Below are 17,962 nucleotides of genomic sequence, written 5' to 3'. Positions count from 1 at the left end.
GTATTGATAATGAAATACAACAAAGGAGGAGGATGGATCTTGCCACCCACTCCCTGGGCAATGACTTAGGTTAAACTATCAAAAATATATAAATAGATTGTATACATAACAAAAATACAAGTACTTAAATAAATAAATACAGATATTGCACACTTGATCGCATAAATATCCTACAGTCTGGAGAGCAAAACTGAGGATATTTTTTTAGTATATCCCTGAGAGTGGTTGAGTCTAGGAGATGGTCAATGAGGCTATACAAGTTATGTTGACCTTGCAGCCTAAATTTAGCATTGAGAGGACATTCCATGATATGATAATTATATCTGTAGTTTTTTCATTTATAAACTTACATTAACACCAAAGGTTTATTTGTGGTGAAAATATCTGGTAATTAAACAGCCGTACATTTGGTCGTATACAAAGCTGTCATCTCCCTTCTCGCAGCCGCCACTGTACCATTCTGATACCGTATAACTCACAGTCCAGATCAAGGATTCTATATAAGGATATACGGGTTCAATGAGCGGGTTGGAGGAATTGATTAGGGAGCTTAGCTTCTAACAGATGGCGCATGGATCGCAGGTAGTAAGGGGGTGAGGGATGGGAGGGTCCATCAGCGGGGGAGGATGAGCGCCGTTACAAGGTTCAAACAATCAGTCAGTCACGGGAAGGAGCGCAAGGCACATCAGCCTTCGCCCGCCTCCGCCTTGGCCACACCACGCTCAGTGCTCACTTGCACCACTTACGTCTGTCTCATGACCCCTTCTGCCCTTGGTGTAGGACTACCCCTGAGGCCATGGAACATTTCCTGCTTCAGTGCCCATGCTTCCACTCTCAACACACTGCACTATGCATCCCAGCTCTCCGCCCTGGCCATCACAACACTCAACCTGCAGTACACTTAACCCTCGGCTATCGCACTCAATTGGGGCCGAAATAGCCACGCCATAGCCGAAAACACGATAGCCGAATTGATCTTGGCGGTAAGGCGCTTTTTGCCAATGAGCGCTCAGATATTCGATGATGTCATGGCTGGGCGCGCTATAGCAGGCATCTGAGGTCGCGATAATGAAATTTTAGCGGGTTTTCATGGGTGCGCGATAGCAATAAAACGCGATAGCCGAAGTCGCGATAGCCGAGGGTTGACTGTATATTGAGAGTGGAAGCGTGGGCATTGAAGCAGGAAATGTTCCATGGTATTAGGGGTAGTCCTACATCAAGGGCAGAAGGGGTCACAAGACAGACGTAAGAGGTGCAAGTGAGGAGTATGGTGTGGCCCAGATGGAGGCGGGCAGAAAAGGCATATATATATATATATATATATATATATATATATATATATATATATATATATATATATATATATATATATATTATGTTTTATTTGCTTTATAAGTTCATAACCACAAGAGAATGCAGGGAAAAATTAGGGGGTGGGAAGGAAGTAAGAGAAAAATCTTAAGTTACTCCTGAAAATGTTTTCCATGAAAGTACTTGCTTCTAACAGATGGCAGCACCGTCACTGTCCTCCAAACTTTAACCCACACCACAACTTCCTCTCTGTATCTTCCTTGGTTTACACCGTACCGTATCGCCACCACGCCACGCGGCCACAACAACAGTCAGTCTCTCCCGCGTTTCTCACTGAACACAAGTGAAATCCTTACAGCATGTTTTTTTTTTGTGGATATTATCAGTAAGGGCTAAAATCCCTACTGTCCCTTAGTCTCGGGAGGGACATAATCTGATAGAATACGTGGCGAGTGAAAGGTAAATAAAAACATTGTGTTTATTTCTTTTGTGCAGTACATTACGTTTTTTTTATATTACTATTTTCATGTATTTTCATGTCTGTAGGGATGACTTTTGACATGCTGGAACACATCCCCTATTATTACAGGTTATAATGGGTTCGGTACACGGTGATTTTGATTTATAAGGTTTTCAGGAACGCATATGTACCGTATAACAAGGATTTACTGTATTAGGCAATGATGTCATCATGTTATCATATTACTTTCATTCACTAGTACTCATCATTTTCACCTTGGTTAGAGTTTGTTGGTTTTATAGTGGTTAGAATCGCAGCTTGGAACTTTATCAACTGACACTAGGTAGTTTAATACTTATTTTGAAGTTGGAGATGATTTTATGTATTGGTCAAACTGCTAAGTTATAGTACTATGTTTGTGTGTGTGGACTTTTTTGGTTGATGTAACTAATTATTGTTGTATATTGGTCATCTTATGATAATTGCCATTATATTTAGTAATTAATTATTGTTAAATTTAATTGATTTAACTTCTTAGTTGGTGGTAATTAAAATATTTTGATAATGTGTTTTTTCTAAATGGTAATGATAAAGACATTTGACTTTAGTAGGTTCTATATACATAAGTATTACACTTTTTTTTTTTTTTTTTTTTTTTTTAATTACATGATTTATAAATTAATAATTATCTTTTATTGAACTGAACTATGATCTTGCAGGTTGCTGAGGCTGAAGAAATTGCTATGGTCAGTGGTCAGCTCTGTAGCAAGTTTCTTTTCTCAGTTGGGTTGCATACCAAGAAGACTCTGAGAGGTCCAGCAAGTGAATGGTATGATGCACTGCAGGTGAGGAACTGTGGAATTATGTAAGAGAATTTTGTACTTTAATTGATAGACTGAAATTGGTGTAGAACTTCATAATTTTTTTACATTTCCAGCTCATATTTATTTGCTTATGTATTATTTTACTTTTTCTTTACCGTTAACCTCCTCACTATGAAGCATGGGAAAAAGGTTTCAGTGGCACAAACGAGTGTCATCACGTCATGTCACAGTTGCCAATTAGCAATTTTTTTCATTTTTACAGAATACATCTCCTCAGATTTTTTTGTTATCCTCTTTCTTGTTCAATGATTCAAGCTTTTAATGGTATTATTATGATCTTATTGTGTGCGGATATATATATATATATATATATATATATATATATATATATATATATATATATATATATATATATATATATATATATATATATATATATATATATATATATATATATATATATATATATATATATATATATATATATATATATATATATATATATATATATATATATATATATATATATATATATATAACATAACAACATAACATAACATAACATGAATAATAGGATAACAAAGGGCCACCAGGGCCCATCTAGGTTATCCTGTATCAGTCACAGCGACTCGTCATCAGTACTTAAAGATACACTTACAAGTACACAATACATTATATACTAATTATAAATATTTGGCCCATTAACAGGGCTAAGTCCTGCAGCGAAATCCTCTACAATTTATGTTCCCCATACATGGGGATCATGTCTTGTTTAACTATAGTAAATTTCTTATAAAAACTATCATGCAGTGCTATACATAATTATAAATCTAATAAATTTAAGTGCTTATCTAATCTGTTTTTAAACATTGTCAAACTAGTGCTATTTACAACCCTCTCTGGCAATGCATTCCAGAAGTCTACCACCATATGACTAAAGAAAGTATTTCTGAAGCACTTAAGGTAATCTTTGAAAGATCACTTAGGTTTGCTGAGATATATCAGGACTGGAAGTTAGCTAATGTTACTCCAATATTTAAAAAAGGTAGGAAGGATGATGCGAATAATTATAGACCGATCAGTTTAACTAGTATAGTATGTAAGATACTAGAGAAAATCATTAAGGGTAGTATTTGGGAGCATTTAAATGAGAATAGATTAATTAGAGATACCCAACATGGCTTTAGATCAGGAGGTCCTGTCTTACAAATTTGCTCGATATCTTAGAATATATTACCAAGGAGTTAGATGATGGAAATAGCATAGATGTTATATATCTAGATTTTAGCAAGGCGTTTGATAAGGTACCACATAGGAGGCTAGTGTACAAATTGAGACTACATGGGATAGGGGTAGGTTAGTTGATTGGATTAGTGAATGGCTTTCTGATAGGAAACAGAGTAGTATTAAATGGGGCAATGTCTGAGTGGAAGGAAGTGGTTAGTGGGGTACCCCAAGGATCAGTGCTAGGACCTCTTCTTTTCTTGGTGTACATTAACGATTTAGATATAGGAATTAGTAGCAAAGTATCAAAGTTTGCAGATGATACTAAGATAGCATGTGCAGTACAGGGTGAAAAGGACAATTACAGAATACAACGAGACCTGGACAGGCTGATAGCATGGGCAGACAGGTGGCAGATGGAGTTTAATTCTAAAAGTGTCAGGTTATGCATTTAGGTAAAGACAACACAAACTTTAGCTATGAGATGGAGGATGTTGGCTAGAGGCAGTAGAGGAAGGAAAGGATTTAGGAGTAGTGATAGACAGGACTATGAAATTTTCAAAGCAATGTTTAGAAGCAAGAAATAGGGCAAATAGGATCCTGGGTTTTATAAATAGAAATGTTAGTTATAAAAGTAAGGAAGTGGTGCGTAGCTTATATAATTTCTATGTTAGGCCTGGTCACCCCACTATAGGCAGGATATCAACATGTTAGAAGCAGTTCAGAGAAGAGCAACTAGGATGATACCAGCATTAAAGCGCCTGGAGTATAGAGATAGATTAAAGGAATTAAACATGTTTTCATTTGAGAGGAGATGTATAAGAGGGGATATGATAGAGTTATTTAAAATGTTCTCAGATACAAACTACATAGATGTGAGATCTTTCTTTACCTTAGAGGAGGGAAGTAGGACTAGAAATCATGGCATGAAGATTAGAAAGCAAGCCTGCAGGTTAGATATAAGAAAATATTTCTTTAGTCATAGGGTGGTAGACTTCTGGAATGCATTGCCAGAGAGGATTGTAAATAGCACTAGTTTGACAATGTTTAAAAACAGACTAGATAAGCACTTAAATTTATTAGATTTATAATTATGTATAGCACTGCATGATAGTTTTTATAAGAAATTTACTATAGTTAAACAAGACATGATCCCCATGTATGGGGACCACAAATTGTAGAGGATTTCACTGCAGGACTTAGCCCTGTTAATGGGCCAAATATTTAGAATTAGTATATAATGTATTGTGTACTTGTAAGTGTATCTTTAAGTACTGATGACAGTGCTGTGCGACTGATACAAGATAACCTAGATGGGCCCTGGTGGCCCTTTGTTATCCTATTATTTATGTTATGTTATGTTATGTTATTATGTTAAGAAATATTTTCTTATATCTAACCTGCAGCCTTGCTTTCTAATCTTCCTGCCATGATTTCTAGTCCTATTTCCCTCCTCTAAGGTAAAGAAAGATCTCACATCTATGTAGTTTGTATCTGAGAACATTTTAAATAACTCTATCATATCCCTCTTATACATCTCCTCTCAAATGAAAACATGTTTAATTCCTTTAATCTATCTCTATACTCCAGGCACTTTAATGCTGGTATCATCCTAGTTGCTCTTCTCTGAACTGCTTCTAACATGTTGATATCCTGCCTATAGTGGGGTGACCAGGCCTGTATGCAATACTCTAAATGGGGCCTAACATAGGAATTATATAAGCTACACACCACTTCCTTACTTTTATAACTAACATTTCTATTTATAAAACCCAGGATCCTATTTGCCCTATTTCTTGCTTCTAAACATTGCTTTGAAAATTTCATAGTCCTGTCTATCACTACTCCTAAATCCTTTCCTTCCTCTACTGCCTCTAGCCAACATCCCTCCATCTCATAGCTAAAGTTTGTGTTGTCTTTACCTAAATGCATAACCTGACACTTTTAGAATTAAACTCCATCTGCCACCTGTCTGCCCATGCTATCAGCCTGTCCAGGTCTCGTTGTATTCTGTAATTGTCCTTTTCACCCTGTACTGCACATGCTATCTTAGTATCATCTGCAAACTTTGATACTTTGCTACTAATTCCTATATCTAAATCGTTAATGTACACCAAGAAAAGAAGAGGTCCTAGCACTGATCCTTGGGGTACCCCACTAACCACTTCCTTCCACTCAGACATTGCCCCATTTAATACTACTCTCTGTTTCCTATCAGAAAGCCATTCACTAATCCAATCAACTAACCTACCCCTATCCCATGTAGTCTCAATTTGTACACTAGCCTCCTATGCGGTACCTTATCAAACGCCTTGCTAAAATCTAGATATATAACATCTATGCTATTTCCATCATCTAACTCCTTGGTAATATATTCTAAGATATCGAGCAAATTTGTAAGACAGGACCTCCCTGATCTAAAGCCATGTTGGGTATCTCTAATTAATCTATTCTCATTTAAATGCTCCCAAATACTACCCTTAATGATTTTCTCTAGTATCTTACATACTATACTAGTTAAACTGATCGGTCTATAATTATTCGCATCATCCTTCCTACCTTTTTAAATATTGGAGTAACATTAGCTAACTTCCAGTCCTGAGGTATCTCAGCAAACCTAAGTGATCTTTCAAAGATTAACTTAAGTGCTTCAGAAATACTGTCTACACCCTCCCTAAGTACTCTGGCATGTAGCTCATCAGGACCACTAGCTTTCCTATCGTCTAGTTCAAGAATAAATTTCCTAATAATTCCCGGTTTTATATCAATATTTTCTAAAGCTCTTAAACTACTCGTCGCACTGTTTGTAACAGGATTTCCTATTCTTTCCTAGTAAATACTGAAGAAAATTGTTCATTCAATAATTCTACTATGTCTTCATTTTGATCCACTACTACACCATCTTTTCTGAGTGGTCCAATCCTATCCTTATTTCTTTTATCACTGACCTTGTAATAACTATATAATTTTTGGGATCTTTACTCCCAGCTCTAGCTAGTTTTATCTCTGCCTGCCTTTTACTTTTTTTATAACCTTACTCAAATCATCTCTGACCTGTCTGTACCTAATCAAATCTACATCTTCCCACTTTTCTGCAACTCTCTGTATGCCCTCTTCTTCTCTCTGATCTGGCTACCTATCTCATGAGTCCACCATAATGGCTTCCTGTTTCTCTGCCTTATATCTTTGTAAGGGATACACTGCATCACTATACCCTTTACTACAACCTTAAAAATATCCCACATCTCCTGTGCAGTTTTATTTCCAAAACTATCTTCCCAGTTTACCTCTCCTAATAACTGACGTAACCTACCATAATTGCCTTTCTGATAGTTTGGGACTCTAGTCTTATTCACTATATTATCCCTACTGGAATTAATGATAAATCTAATTATATGATGGTCACTGTTTGCTAAAGTCTCTCCTACCTCAACTTCCTTTAAACAATGCTCAATATTTGTTAGTACTATGTCTAAAACCTTCCTCCCCCTAGTAGGTTTATCTACCATCTGCACTAAATAGTTATCCTGAAAACTTTCCATAAACTTATTTTCACTAGCATCTCCTACCATCCTCTCCCAGTTTACTGACTTAAGATTAAAATCCCTAAGATAATTGTCTGACTAGTACACCCCTATTTATCTCATCTACCATAAGGTTGTCTACATCTGCTGACTGGTTAGGTGGTCTATAAAAGCTCCTACTCTAATAACCTTACTTTTGTTTACTCTAACATCCAGCCATAAGGACTCTACTCTGTTATCTACCTTAATACCATTAACCTGACTGGAAATGAAGGATTTTTTACATAAATAACTACTCCTCCACCTATCCTACCAATTCTCTGGTGTAAATACATAATGTATCCATCTACTTCATATTCTTTCCTATTTTCCTAAACTTTTCCTCATTTACCCATGCCTCTGTGACACATACAACATCTAAGTCCTCCTCAACTATATAACTAGATAACTCGTCCTTCTTGTTCCTAAGACTCCTGGCATTTACATAAAAACATTTAAGTCCTGCTACCTTCCTAGATGCTGTCTCCTTATTTGGAATCCTAATCTTATTCTCTCCTATTTGCACCTGGAAATCTTTCCTAATCTTTTCACTATCTCTGTTTATCCTATCTAATTTATGTCTAGCATCTTTCTTCTGGAATGCATTTGCTACCTCACCCCCTACACTCCATCCCAACTCCCCTCCAGACATCCACTCAGCACATCCACACCCTTCCTACTCAGATGCACACCATCCCTAGCATACAAATCCCTTCGCCCATAGAACCTATCCCATACATCCACAAAGCTGACACCCACATCCTTACACATCCCTTTTACCCGGTCATTCACACCAATGGCCCTAGACAACCATTCCCTGCTAACATGCACACGAGGCAAAATTCCTGACACTACACACCTCCTACCACTCTCCCTTATCTTGCCTAACATTTCCCGAAATCCTGCCACTAACTCCTCCTCCCACCTGCTCTAACATCGTTCCCACCTAAGTGCAAAACTACTACACCCTCCCTCTCCATCCCCCCAACCCTCTTCTGCACCTCCTCACTCACTGCCTTCACAGCTGCACCAGGCATACACACGTTCGTCCTCCTATCCCTGTCTTTCCCACAGAAAGTGCTATCTAAGTACCTAACCTGAGAGTCACCCACCACACACACCTGAGGTGTGCTAGGCACAACCCTCCTCCTCCTCTCCTCTACCCCCTTCTCTCTCCTTTCACTCACCACAACCACTTCATTCACTCCACTCTCACTCTCACTCTCCCCCTTTCCCTCCAACAAACCGAACCTATTTTCACACTCAACAGGTTTAGTCCTATCCTCCCTAACTGCCTCCGCTTTCCTTCCCCTCGCAACCTGCCATCTCTGCCCATCCTGACTACTATCTTTCCCAGTCTGGCTCGCTTGCTCCCTCTTCCCCACTCTGCTCTTACCGACAGAGGGCCAAGCCACCCTGTCGCCCTCAGAAGGTCCAACCTTCGGCCTAACACTGATCTACTGCCTAATTTTTTCCACTGCCTCCCCAAGCCTCTTAACCTCCTCCTTCAACTCAAAGATGAGAATTTCGTTCGCACTTTTCCCCCTCACTTACCTTTCTCATTTCAGTTACCTCAACCTTAAGTTGTGGCTTATTACCACAGAAAACAGTATTCTATGACATACGGTAATCACCACGGAAACTTAATACGCCATATTATATTAATTTGGTATCATCAATATCTTATATTAGATATATCACTAAGTAGTAAATTCCTTTTAGGTATCGGAAGTATCGGCATAAAATAAGCCGATACCGATACCCCAAAAATGGGCAGATACCGCCGATTCCGATACCGATGCATCAGTACATCTCGAGAGTGAACACAACTGAAACATTAGCTTGAATGAGTTTCTAAGGATGGCTGCTGAGGCGTAGGTGGCGTTGCAATTGCTGTGCATGTATTTACATTTTGGTTATCGATCAGTTGATGATTGGATAAATGAGTCTTGACATTGTAAAACAAACAAGTAAATAACGTGAATTTTGATCAGATGATCAAAATATCGGATAGCGAACCATCAAATAGCGAGGGAAACCTCTACCTATACTAAAGAAACAATCTCTTAACATTACTTTCTTACAAAATGTAGCAGGATCAGAAAATGGCATGTCAGTGCTTCAGTAGTACACCATCTTAGAAATAGGCATCAAAGTCATTGCCATGTTAAGAGGTAGAAATGTGTTCATATCATCCTGTGTTACTGGGCACCAAATAATGCTGTTCATATGACCTTGTTTCTCAGGGTGTCCAGTAAAGTGTTTCACTTCCTTCTCATTCACCAATGTTTATAACTTTCCTACCAACTCACCATCAAAGAAAAGCTTGAAAATATCAGAAAAGACATAAAACAAATCCCCAAGTGCAAGACTCAGTTCAGATAACCTAGAAGCAAAATGTGCAGTACAAGTGACTTGTTGTCAATGACAGAGGCAGAATGAGTGAAGGATGCAGCAGCTAGGCGTGAAGTCAGGTGTTTTCATATGCGCAGCATTTAGTTATTTACTGTTTCATGATTGTTTGAGAGCATAAGTAGTGGAGCTATAGTTCTAAGTGAGTAAGGCATACAAAAGATAAATCGCTCAATCTAGAACGCTAAGCAAGGTATAAATCCATTACAGAGAGAAACATAATATGTTTCTCTCTGTACTATATACATATACACCATGTGTATACTTATTATAACATCCTTAACATCTTCAATATGATGACATCTTGTGTGTCATGCTTCCTGTATAGCCATACAGTGACACATTGTGCATCACTCTTATAATATATTATATTATAAGAGTGATGCACAAGGTGTGTCACTGTATGGCTATACAGGTGAAGCATGACACACAAGATGTGTCATCATATTGAAGATGTTAAGGATGTTATAATAAGTATACATATGGGTGTATATGTATGTTTTAGTACATCATACTATTATATCCTGGTAGAAAGATCAAGATCAAGCAAATGCTATGAGTTGGTTGAGAGCTTGGAGTGGGCAGTCAGTAGCTGAGTGGTGACTGACCAAGGTTGATTGTTTTTTGGTAGTGTTCTCATCTTGTTTTTGGTGGTAAACTGTAGAAGTGAAGAGGTGATGTGTATGTTAGAGGTGTCTGGTTCTTTTGATCACTGGTGGTGTGTGGTGGTGTGTATGTTAGAGGTGTCTGGTTCTTTTGATCACTGGTGTTGTGTTTAGCTGGTAGGTCGGAGAGTCCGTAGTCTCATGTTGTGTCTTGAATGGGTTGGTGACAGTGACGAATCACCACCAAGATACGGTAAACTGTCTAATCTACTGTATGTACATCTATGTGATTGACGCAGTGTGTAAGTGTGATATTGTTGATCAATGTCAAGTTTACAAGTACAGTAACAATGATAGGCCAAGTGGTGAGATCAAGAATACCCCTGTACTGGATGATATGGAAAGTTATGAGCAATCAAAAGATATCTTAATGTAGAAAGAAATAACAGATTTATTGTGTATTATTAGGCAATAATACACAAGCATTGACAGTGTATTTAATATTGAAAGGCCAGATCAGAGAAATAGTAAATCATGTTTCAATAACAGATAAAAAGAAAGAGAATGGTTTGGAAATTCTTTTGGATAAACTTGACAAGACATTATTAAAGGAACCCCAGAGGAGAAAATTTATGGCATACCAAGACTTTGAGGAATGTATCAGAAAGGAAGGTTCCTATTTGTGATTTTGTGAGAGAGCTCTATGCTAAGTATTTCAAGATGAGAAATAAAGGTATGATATTACCTGAAGTTCTAGCATTTGGGTTAGTAAAGAATTGTAAGTTAACAGAGATGCAGAGGAATCAGGTAATGGCTTCAACAAAACCACTCGTTCAAAGAAGTGAGATTGAGTTTGAGGAACAAACAAATTACATATTAAACATCAACTTCAACTAATTTAGTTCATTATTGGGAACCCACATAAGTAGGAACTTTTATTCTTGGAATATTGGTAAGCTTATTTATATGGTATTTTGCAGGTTCACCTGAGAGCCTCAGTTCACACCCGTTCCTGGTTTGCCCAACATGTGTTGTTTGCTCAGCCACACCGCTTTGTTGAGTATCTCCTGGAGTGTCCTGCACCTGAAGTAAGGATGGTGTTTGGCAAACTCATAGTACTGGTGGCTCACTGCGCTCGCAATGATCTTCCTCTGCCACTTGGCTGGGGACCCCTCAAGCACCACCCAGGTACTGATTGATTAAGAACATTAATTATGTGCTATGTTCTCAGTGTGTGAAGTCTTTTTGATTCTTTGTTGGTAGTAAAATTCATATGAAAGTAAGATTTGCAGAACAAAGGTAAAAGCATCTTCATTATGCTGAAATTTTGGTTAAGGAATAATAAGAAAAGCAGCAAAAGAGTATATGAAGATATTACAATAATATAACTAGTAACCATTGCTTTGCTAATTTCAGTGCTGTTTCTGTCAGTTTAAGTGTCACTCCTGTTCTAACACATGAAAATTCTGCAAACATACAAGCATGAGAAATTAAATTGTGCATGGAAACATAACAACTTCTCTACTTACAGATAACTTTTCCCCTCCTCTTCTTGAATTCCTACATGCATATAGGGGCAAAAAACGACTGCTTAGGGTCTCCCAGGTTTCACAGACTACTGTCTCCAACCTTAATATAGTGGAGGTGTCTTCTTAAATATTTTCACTAGGAGAAAGACCTAGAAAATTATCTGGCCAATATTCTATAAACTCCACTTGTAAGCCAGTTGGTGATAAGCCAGGCCCTTTGGCAAGAACCACCATTTTAGGATAAAATGTTGCTCTCATTCTTAATCTCTTTAACATGATGATGCCACCATATGTGGACATCATTATGCACCAGTTGCATATCCATTGTTACAGTCTACGTAGACATCATAATTACATTCTGATAAAGTTACTGTTGAGTGATCCCATATTCTGTCTTGGGTTTAGCTAAGGATTTAATGTGTCCTAAAAGTTTTATTGCTCCTCCCATCATTTGTTTCCACCAATCACATAAATGAGCTGTACCATGCCTTACCCTTTATCAGAAATAAGAAAGTTTCATTGGTATATCCTAAATGAGTTTCCCTCTATGGTGACTTCCTTGTCCTCCATATCTTTCTTATTTCTTTGTGATTCAATTCACCACAGTTACCTGCTGGTGTGTGTGTGTGTGTATTCACCTAGTTGTATTCACCTAGTTGTAATTTTACAGGGCCTGGGTATCATACTCGTGTGGCCCCGTCTCATCTACACACATCCAACTTTCCTTTAAAACTATGCACACTCCTCGCTGACACCACCTTCTCACTCAAACCATTCCACACCTCCACACATCTTTGTGGGAAACTATATTTTTCACATCCTTCAAGCATATTCCCTTGGCTATCTTTTTACTATGTGATCTTGTAGTTCTATTTAAGTTTTCCTCTCTCAACATCATTTGCTCATTATCCACTTCATCCAGTCCATTCAACAGTTTATAAACCTGTATTAAATCTCCTCTTTCTCTTCTTTGTTCCAAGGTAGGCAAATTCATTTCTTTTAATCTCTCCTCATAGGTCATTTCTGCCAATTCCGGAACCATTTTTGTTGCCATTCTCTGCAATCTCTCCAACTTCCTTATATGCTTCTTTTTATAAGGGGACCAAACCACTCCAGCATATTCCAATCTTGGTCTAATTACCATATTAATTAATTTCTTCATCATATCTTTATCCATATAATGGAAGGCTAATCCAATATTTTTTATCAAATTATACGTTTCTCCAAACATCTTATCAATATGAGCCTCAAACTGCCCATGGTCTTGTATTATCACTCCCAAATCCTTTTCCTTTTCCACCTTTTTCAACACTACTTCTTCACCCATCTTATATGACCTTCTTGGCCGTCTTCCACTCTTCCCCATCTCCATCACATGACTTTTGCTCAGATTGAATTCCATTTGCCACCTCTTGCTCCACTCCCAAATCTTATCCAGGTCTGCCTGTAAAATTTCACAATCTTCTTCACTCTTCACACACCTACACAACTTTGCATCATCCGCAAACAAATTAATATAACTGTTTACTCCCTCTGGCATGTCATTAATATATACAAGGAAAAGTATTGGTACCAGCACTGAGCCTTGTGGGACTCCACTCTCCACCACCAACCAGTCCGACTTTGCATCCCTTATTACTGTTCTCATCTCCCTCCATCTCAAGTAGTTTTCCATCCACTTTAACACTTTTCCTTTCAGTCCTCCATAAATCTCTACTTTCCATAACAGTCTCATGTGAGGTACCTTGTCAAAAGCTTTCTTTAAATCCAAATATACACAGTCCATCCATCCTCTCTCTCTTGTATTTTGTCAACCACTCTTGAATAAAAGCTCAGTAGATTTGTTACACATGACCTCCCTTTCCTGAAGCCAAATTGATGATCCGATAATAACTTATGATCCTCCAGGAACCGTATCCAATATTTCTTTATCACCCTCTCACAAATCTTACCGACCATACTTGTTAGAGACAGGTCTATAGTTAAGAGGCTCTTCCTTACTGCCTCCCTTATAAATGGGCACCACTTCAGCTCTCTTCCACTCTACTGGTACTTCCCCTGTTTCTAATGAACACCTTATAATATCATATAATGGATCAATCAATTCTTCTCTACACTCCTTCAATAATTTTCCTGAAACTTCATCTGGTCCCATCGCTTTATCATCTTTAAGTTCCTCCAACATTTTATATAACTCCTTTTAGGTATCTTAATGTCATCCATGTGCACATTTCCTTGTACATTCTGTGGCTTTACAAACATTGTTTCTTCAGTAAATACTTGCTGAAACCTATTATTTAGCAATTCCGCTATATTCTTAGGGTCATCTACTATCCCTTGCTCTCCTTTTAATCTTTCAATGGACTCTCTCTTTTAAGTTTACCATTTATGAACCTGTAAAACAATTTTGGATGTTCCTTACTCTTGTCTACAATATCTTTTCAAATTTTCTTTCTTCCTCCTCCTTACCCTCACATACTCATTTCTTGCCACTCTATAATTCTCCTTATTTAGTATATTCCTGCTCTTTTTCCATCTTTTCCAAGCCACATCTCTCTTTTCCTTAGCCTTAACACAAGTTGCATTAAACCAATCCTTTCTTCCTTCCTCTCTCGGTTTATATTTTGGTACAAATTTCATAACTCCTTCTTTATAATATTTCATAAAAATCTCATATTTCTTTTGCACTTCTCTGATTTGTAACATCTCCTCCCAATCTAATTTTCTGAAATAATTTTTCAAACTTTCTGTGTGTGCACATTTACACTTCAGGTTTGGACATGAGTGGGGGCAACTGCACCTTGAGTGACCAGTTGTTGGTGGCGGTGCTATTGCTTCTCAACAAGGAGGTGTCTGAGCATGGCCGCCACCTTGTCCAGTACTTCCATCTCTTCCACCTGTATGCCTCCCTTGGCCCTGCTGAGAAATTACAACTCCTCAAGGTTGGTGGTATTACCTCATTATTTTATCATTCTTCAGAGTTTAACTGGTACTCTTCACCTTTGTTGTTTCTTGACTGTAATTCATTTAACTTATGAAGTCAATCACATATTCTTTGGTTTTGAATTATCTTTTCTGCTGTGGCTTGTCTTTTAATTTATTAAGTGAGTGTTTTGATATCTGGATAAGCAACATCTAGTAATATAATTGCCATGGAGATCTCTCTCTCTCTCTCTCTCTCTCTCTCTCTCTCTCTCTCTCTCTCTCTCTCTCTCTCTCTCTCTCTCTCTCTTTTTATTTAAACTTAATGCACATAACATACATATTTTACACATAAGTATGTTTACAGTTGGAGCTGAGTTCGTGAGCTAAGAGCGTGCACTGGCATGTGACGCTCATTCTAAAGCTGCTCCCGGGACGGCATTGTGAGCGAGGGTGTCATAAAACTGTCACTGTCAGTTGCGCACCTCCTCGCCACTGATCAGCACTGTCATGTCAGGCACACGCACATCCCACGTCACTGTGTTTCACTGTCACTGTCAGGCATACTATTTTCCTCCACTGTCACTGTCAGGTGGATTGCAGGCTGGTGGACACTGCCATTTTATCACCTGTCACTGTCACTATCAGGCGGATGTGTCCGTAACCAGGCGTGGGCAGCACACTTCACCTGCTGGGTGGACATGCTGGAGACGTCCACTACTGAGGTGAAGGCGTTCCACAACACCGCGGTGTCGTGGGAGAAGGCGCGCTGACACCTCACAGAATGGCACCTCGGCACCTCGAGGAGGGTGTCGGACACTACCGCTCTCGTAGTACGTTCACTCCTCCTCCAGGGTATCCGTAGAGCCGTGAGGTGAGGTATTTGCTGCACCTGGGCTTTGTGCAGCACAGTAAGGGCCCCAACACGCCTTCGGTGCTCCAAGCTGTCCAGCACGTTGATAGGGGCTTCTTGGTGAGGGTCTGGGTGCTGTCGCTGCTGTCTCTGCTGCAACTGCTGCCCCTGATGCCGCTGTCGCTGTAGCTCAGCTTGGGGCTGCTGTCCCAGGCCACCGGCATCGCGAAGGAGGCGCTCGGCTCGCCGCTGCACCTTGTCCAGCAGGGAGAGGTGGGACTGGGCACTGCACATCCAGCTGAGGGGGCTGTACTCCATGATGGGCCTCACCTGCGCTTTGTACAGCGTCATGAGCCCTTGGCATCGAGTAGGTGCCTCACTCGACGTAGGAGTGTCACCCTCAGGGATGCCTTACGTGCCACGCTCTCCAGGTGGCGGTCGAAGCTGAGTTTGGAGTCTACCTCCACCCCCAGGATGTTGATGGAGTCCTTAATGGCAAGGGTGTCTTCTCCAAACTTCAGCTGGCCTTCAAACAGCCTGACGTCCTCCCGTGAACGTGAGATGACCACGGCCTGGGTTTTTCGGCAGCAAACTTGACTTGCCACTGTTTACCCCAGGCCATGATGTCACCAAGGTGGCGGTTGGTGACATCAATCACGTTCACTGCCTCCTCTCTACCGAAGCTGTGCGAGAGTGGCATCGTCCGCGTATGCCGACACAGGCGAGAGGCTCTGAAGGAGGTCGTTGAAATATACGTTCCACAGGATGGGGCCAAGGATCGAGCCCTGTGGAACGGAGGCCTCCACTGGGTGTGTGGTTGACGTGCACCCGCCCAACACTACTCTCAGACTCCGGCCTTGTAGGTAGCTGGAGAACAGCTCTAGCAGTTGTCCTGTGATGCCGAACTGTTCGAGCTTGGCCAGGAGTCCTTTGTGCCAAACTCTGTCAAAAGCCCCAGCAATGTCAAGGGCAATGACGAGGGTGGGGCGGCCGGCGTCGAGGGCGTCATGCCAGGCTTGTGTGAGGAGGAGAAGCATGTCGGAGGCGGAACGTCTCTTTCTAAATCCATATTGGCGTGGAGAGATGAGGTGACGCTCCTCTAGGTGACAGGTCAGCTGCTCAGCTATTATTCTCTCCAAGATCTTGCTGACAGCTGACAGGAGAGAGATGGGGCGGTAGTTTGCTGGGTCACCTTTATCCTTTTTTTGTGTACAGGAGTGACCCGAGCCTCCTTCCATGCAGCTGGCCAGGTGCTGGTTTGTAGGCACTGGCGGAAGATGTGTGTGAGGGGCTTTGTTAGCTCCTCCGCACAGTGCTTCAGCAGGAAGGGCGAGACGTCGTCAGGGCCGGGCGCCTTCCTGGTGTCGGTGCTGCGCAGAAGCTTTGTCACGGCGGCTTCGCTGAGCTGTAGGTGGTCCAGGGTTACGTCACACAGGCGGGTTAGTTGTGGAGGCTGACTGTCAGGCTCCTCAGTCGTCATTCTCCCGCTGAAGTGTGCTGCCAGGAGTTCAGCCTTGTCTTGGTTGGCAACTGCCAAGTTGCCAGAGGCTGTTTTAGGGCGGGATCCTCTCCTGTGTGACTGTGCCCTGCCGCTGCTTCACAAGGGACCACCATTGCTTGGGATCAGTTTGGTTACTGGCAAGCTTCCTCCGTAGACTTAACTCCCACCTCTGCCTCGCCCATGTAGCCACTCTCGCCATGTTTTTGCAAGCAGCGCGGTGCTGGGCCTTGTGGCGCCTGGAGGGACGACGCTTCAGACGAGTCCAGGCCTTGTACTTGGCATCAGCAGCTTGCCGGCACCTGTAGCCGAACCACGGCTGGTCTCGTGGATCGACTCTATATGCCCTGTGAGGGACGTGCCTGGCTTGTGCTGATATGATAAGGGAGGTGAGGGTTGCCACGTTGTGGTTCATGTCATCTGTGAACGTGGATTCCCAGTTGGTGGAGGCTAACTCTGCCCTGAGCCCCCGCCAGTTAGCCTTCTCCCATAGCCAGATGGTGCGCTGGCTTCCTTCCTCACTTGCTGGGTTAAGACCAACTTCACAGAGGACCGCATTGTGGTCAGAGCTACCAACCTTGTCAAGTTGGTAGCACTGCACAGAGTCTGCCGGCAGATCGGTCAGGACAGGGTCGAGGAGGCACCACGCGCGTGCGTGGAGAAAGTCACGTGGTTGGTGAGCCCGTGGACCGTTATGAGCTCTGTGTAGGCTCGGTTCACCAGGTGCTGGTTTAAATCCCCCACAATAATGGTATTCTGAC

The 17,962-nt window shown here is 40.8% G+C and overlaps 1 protein-coding gene across 1 annotated transcript in view; it reads left to right on the top strand.

The window, feature by feature from the left end:
• LOC123514879 overlaps nt 1–17,962 on the top strand; it is a 573,117-nt gene that overhangs the window by 451,026 nt on the left and 104,129 nt on the right. Inside the window, exons 57-65 of the mRNA XM_045273138.1 lie at nt 2,491–2,616; nt 11,380–11,587; nt 14,701–14,917; nt 16,425–16,512; nt 16,618–16,717; nt 16,919–17,070; nt 17,197–17,334; nt 17,418–17,570; nt 17,695–17,821. Of these exons, the coding sequence (XP_045129073.1) occupies nt 2,491–2,616; nt 11,380–11,587; nt 14,701–14,917; nt 16,425–16,512; nt 16,618–16,717; nt 16,919–17,070; nt 17,197–17,334; nt 17,418–17,570; nt 17,695–17,821 (1,309 nt within the window). The remainder of the gene's footprint in view (nt 1–2,490; nt 2,617–11,379; nt 11,588–14,700; nt 14,918–16,424; nt 16,513–16,617; nt 16,718–16,918; nt 17,071–17,196; nt 17,335–17,417; nt 17,571–17,694; nt 17,822–17,962) is intronic.

The sequence above is a fragment of the Portunus trituberculatus genome, chromosome 38 (genome assembly GCF_017591435.1).
Source record: "Portunus trituberculatus isolate SZX2019 chromosome 38, ASM1759143v1, whole genome shotgun sequence".
Classification (NCBI taxonomy): Eukaryota; Metazoa; Arthropoda; class Malacostraca; order Decapoda; family Portunidae; genus Portunus; species Portunus trituberculatus.
The sequence above is the reverse complement of the archived record's forward strand: the minus strand, read 5'-3'. Positions and strand labels throughout refer to the sequence as shown.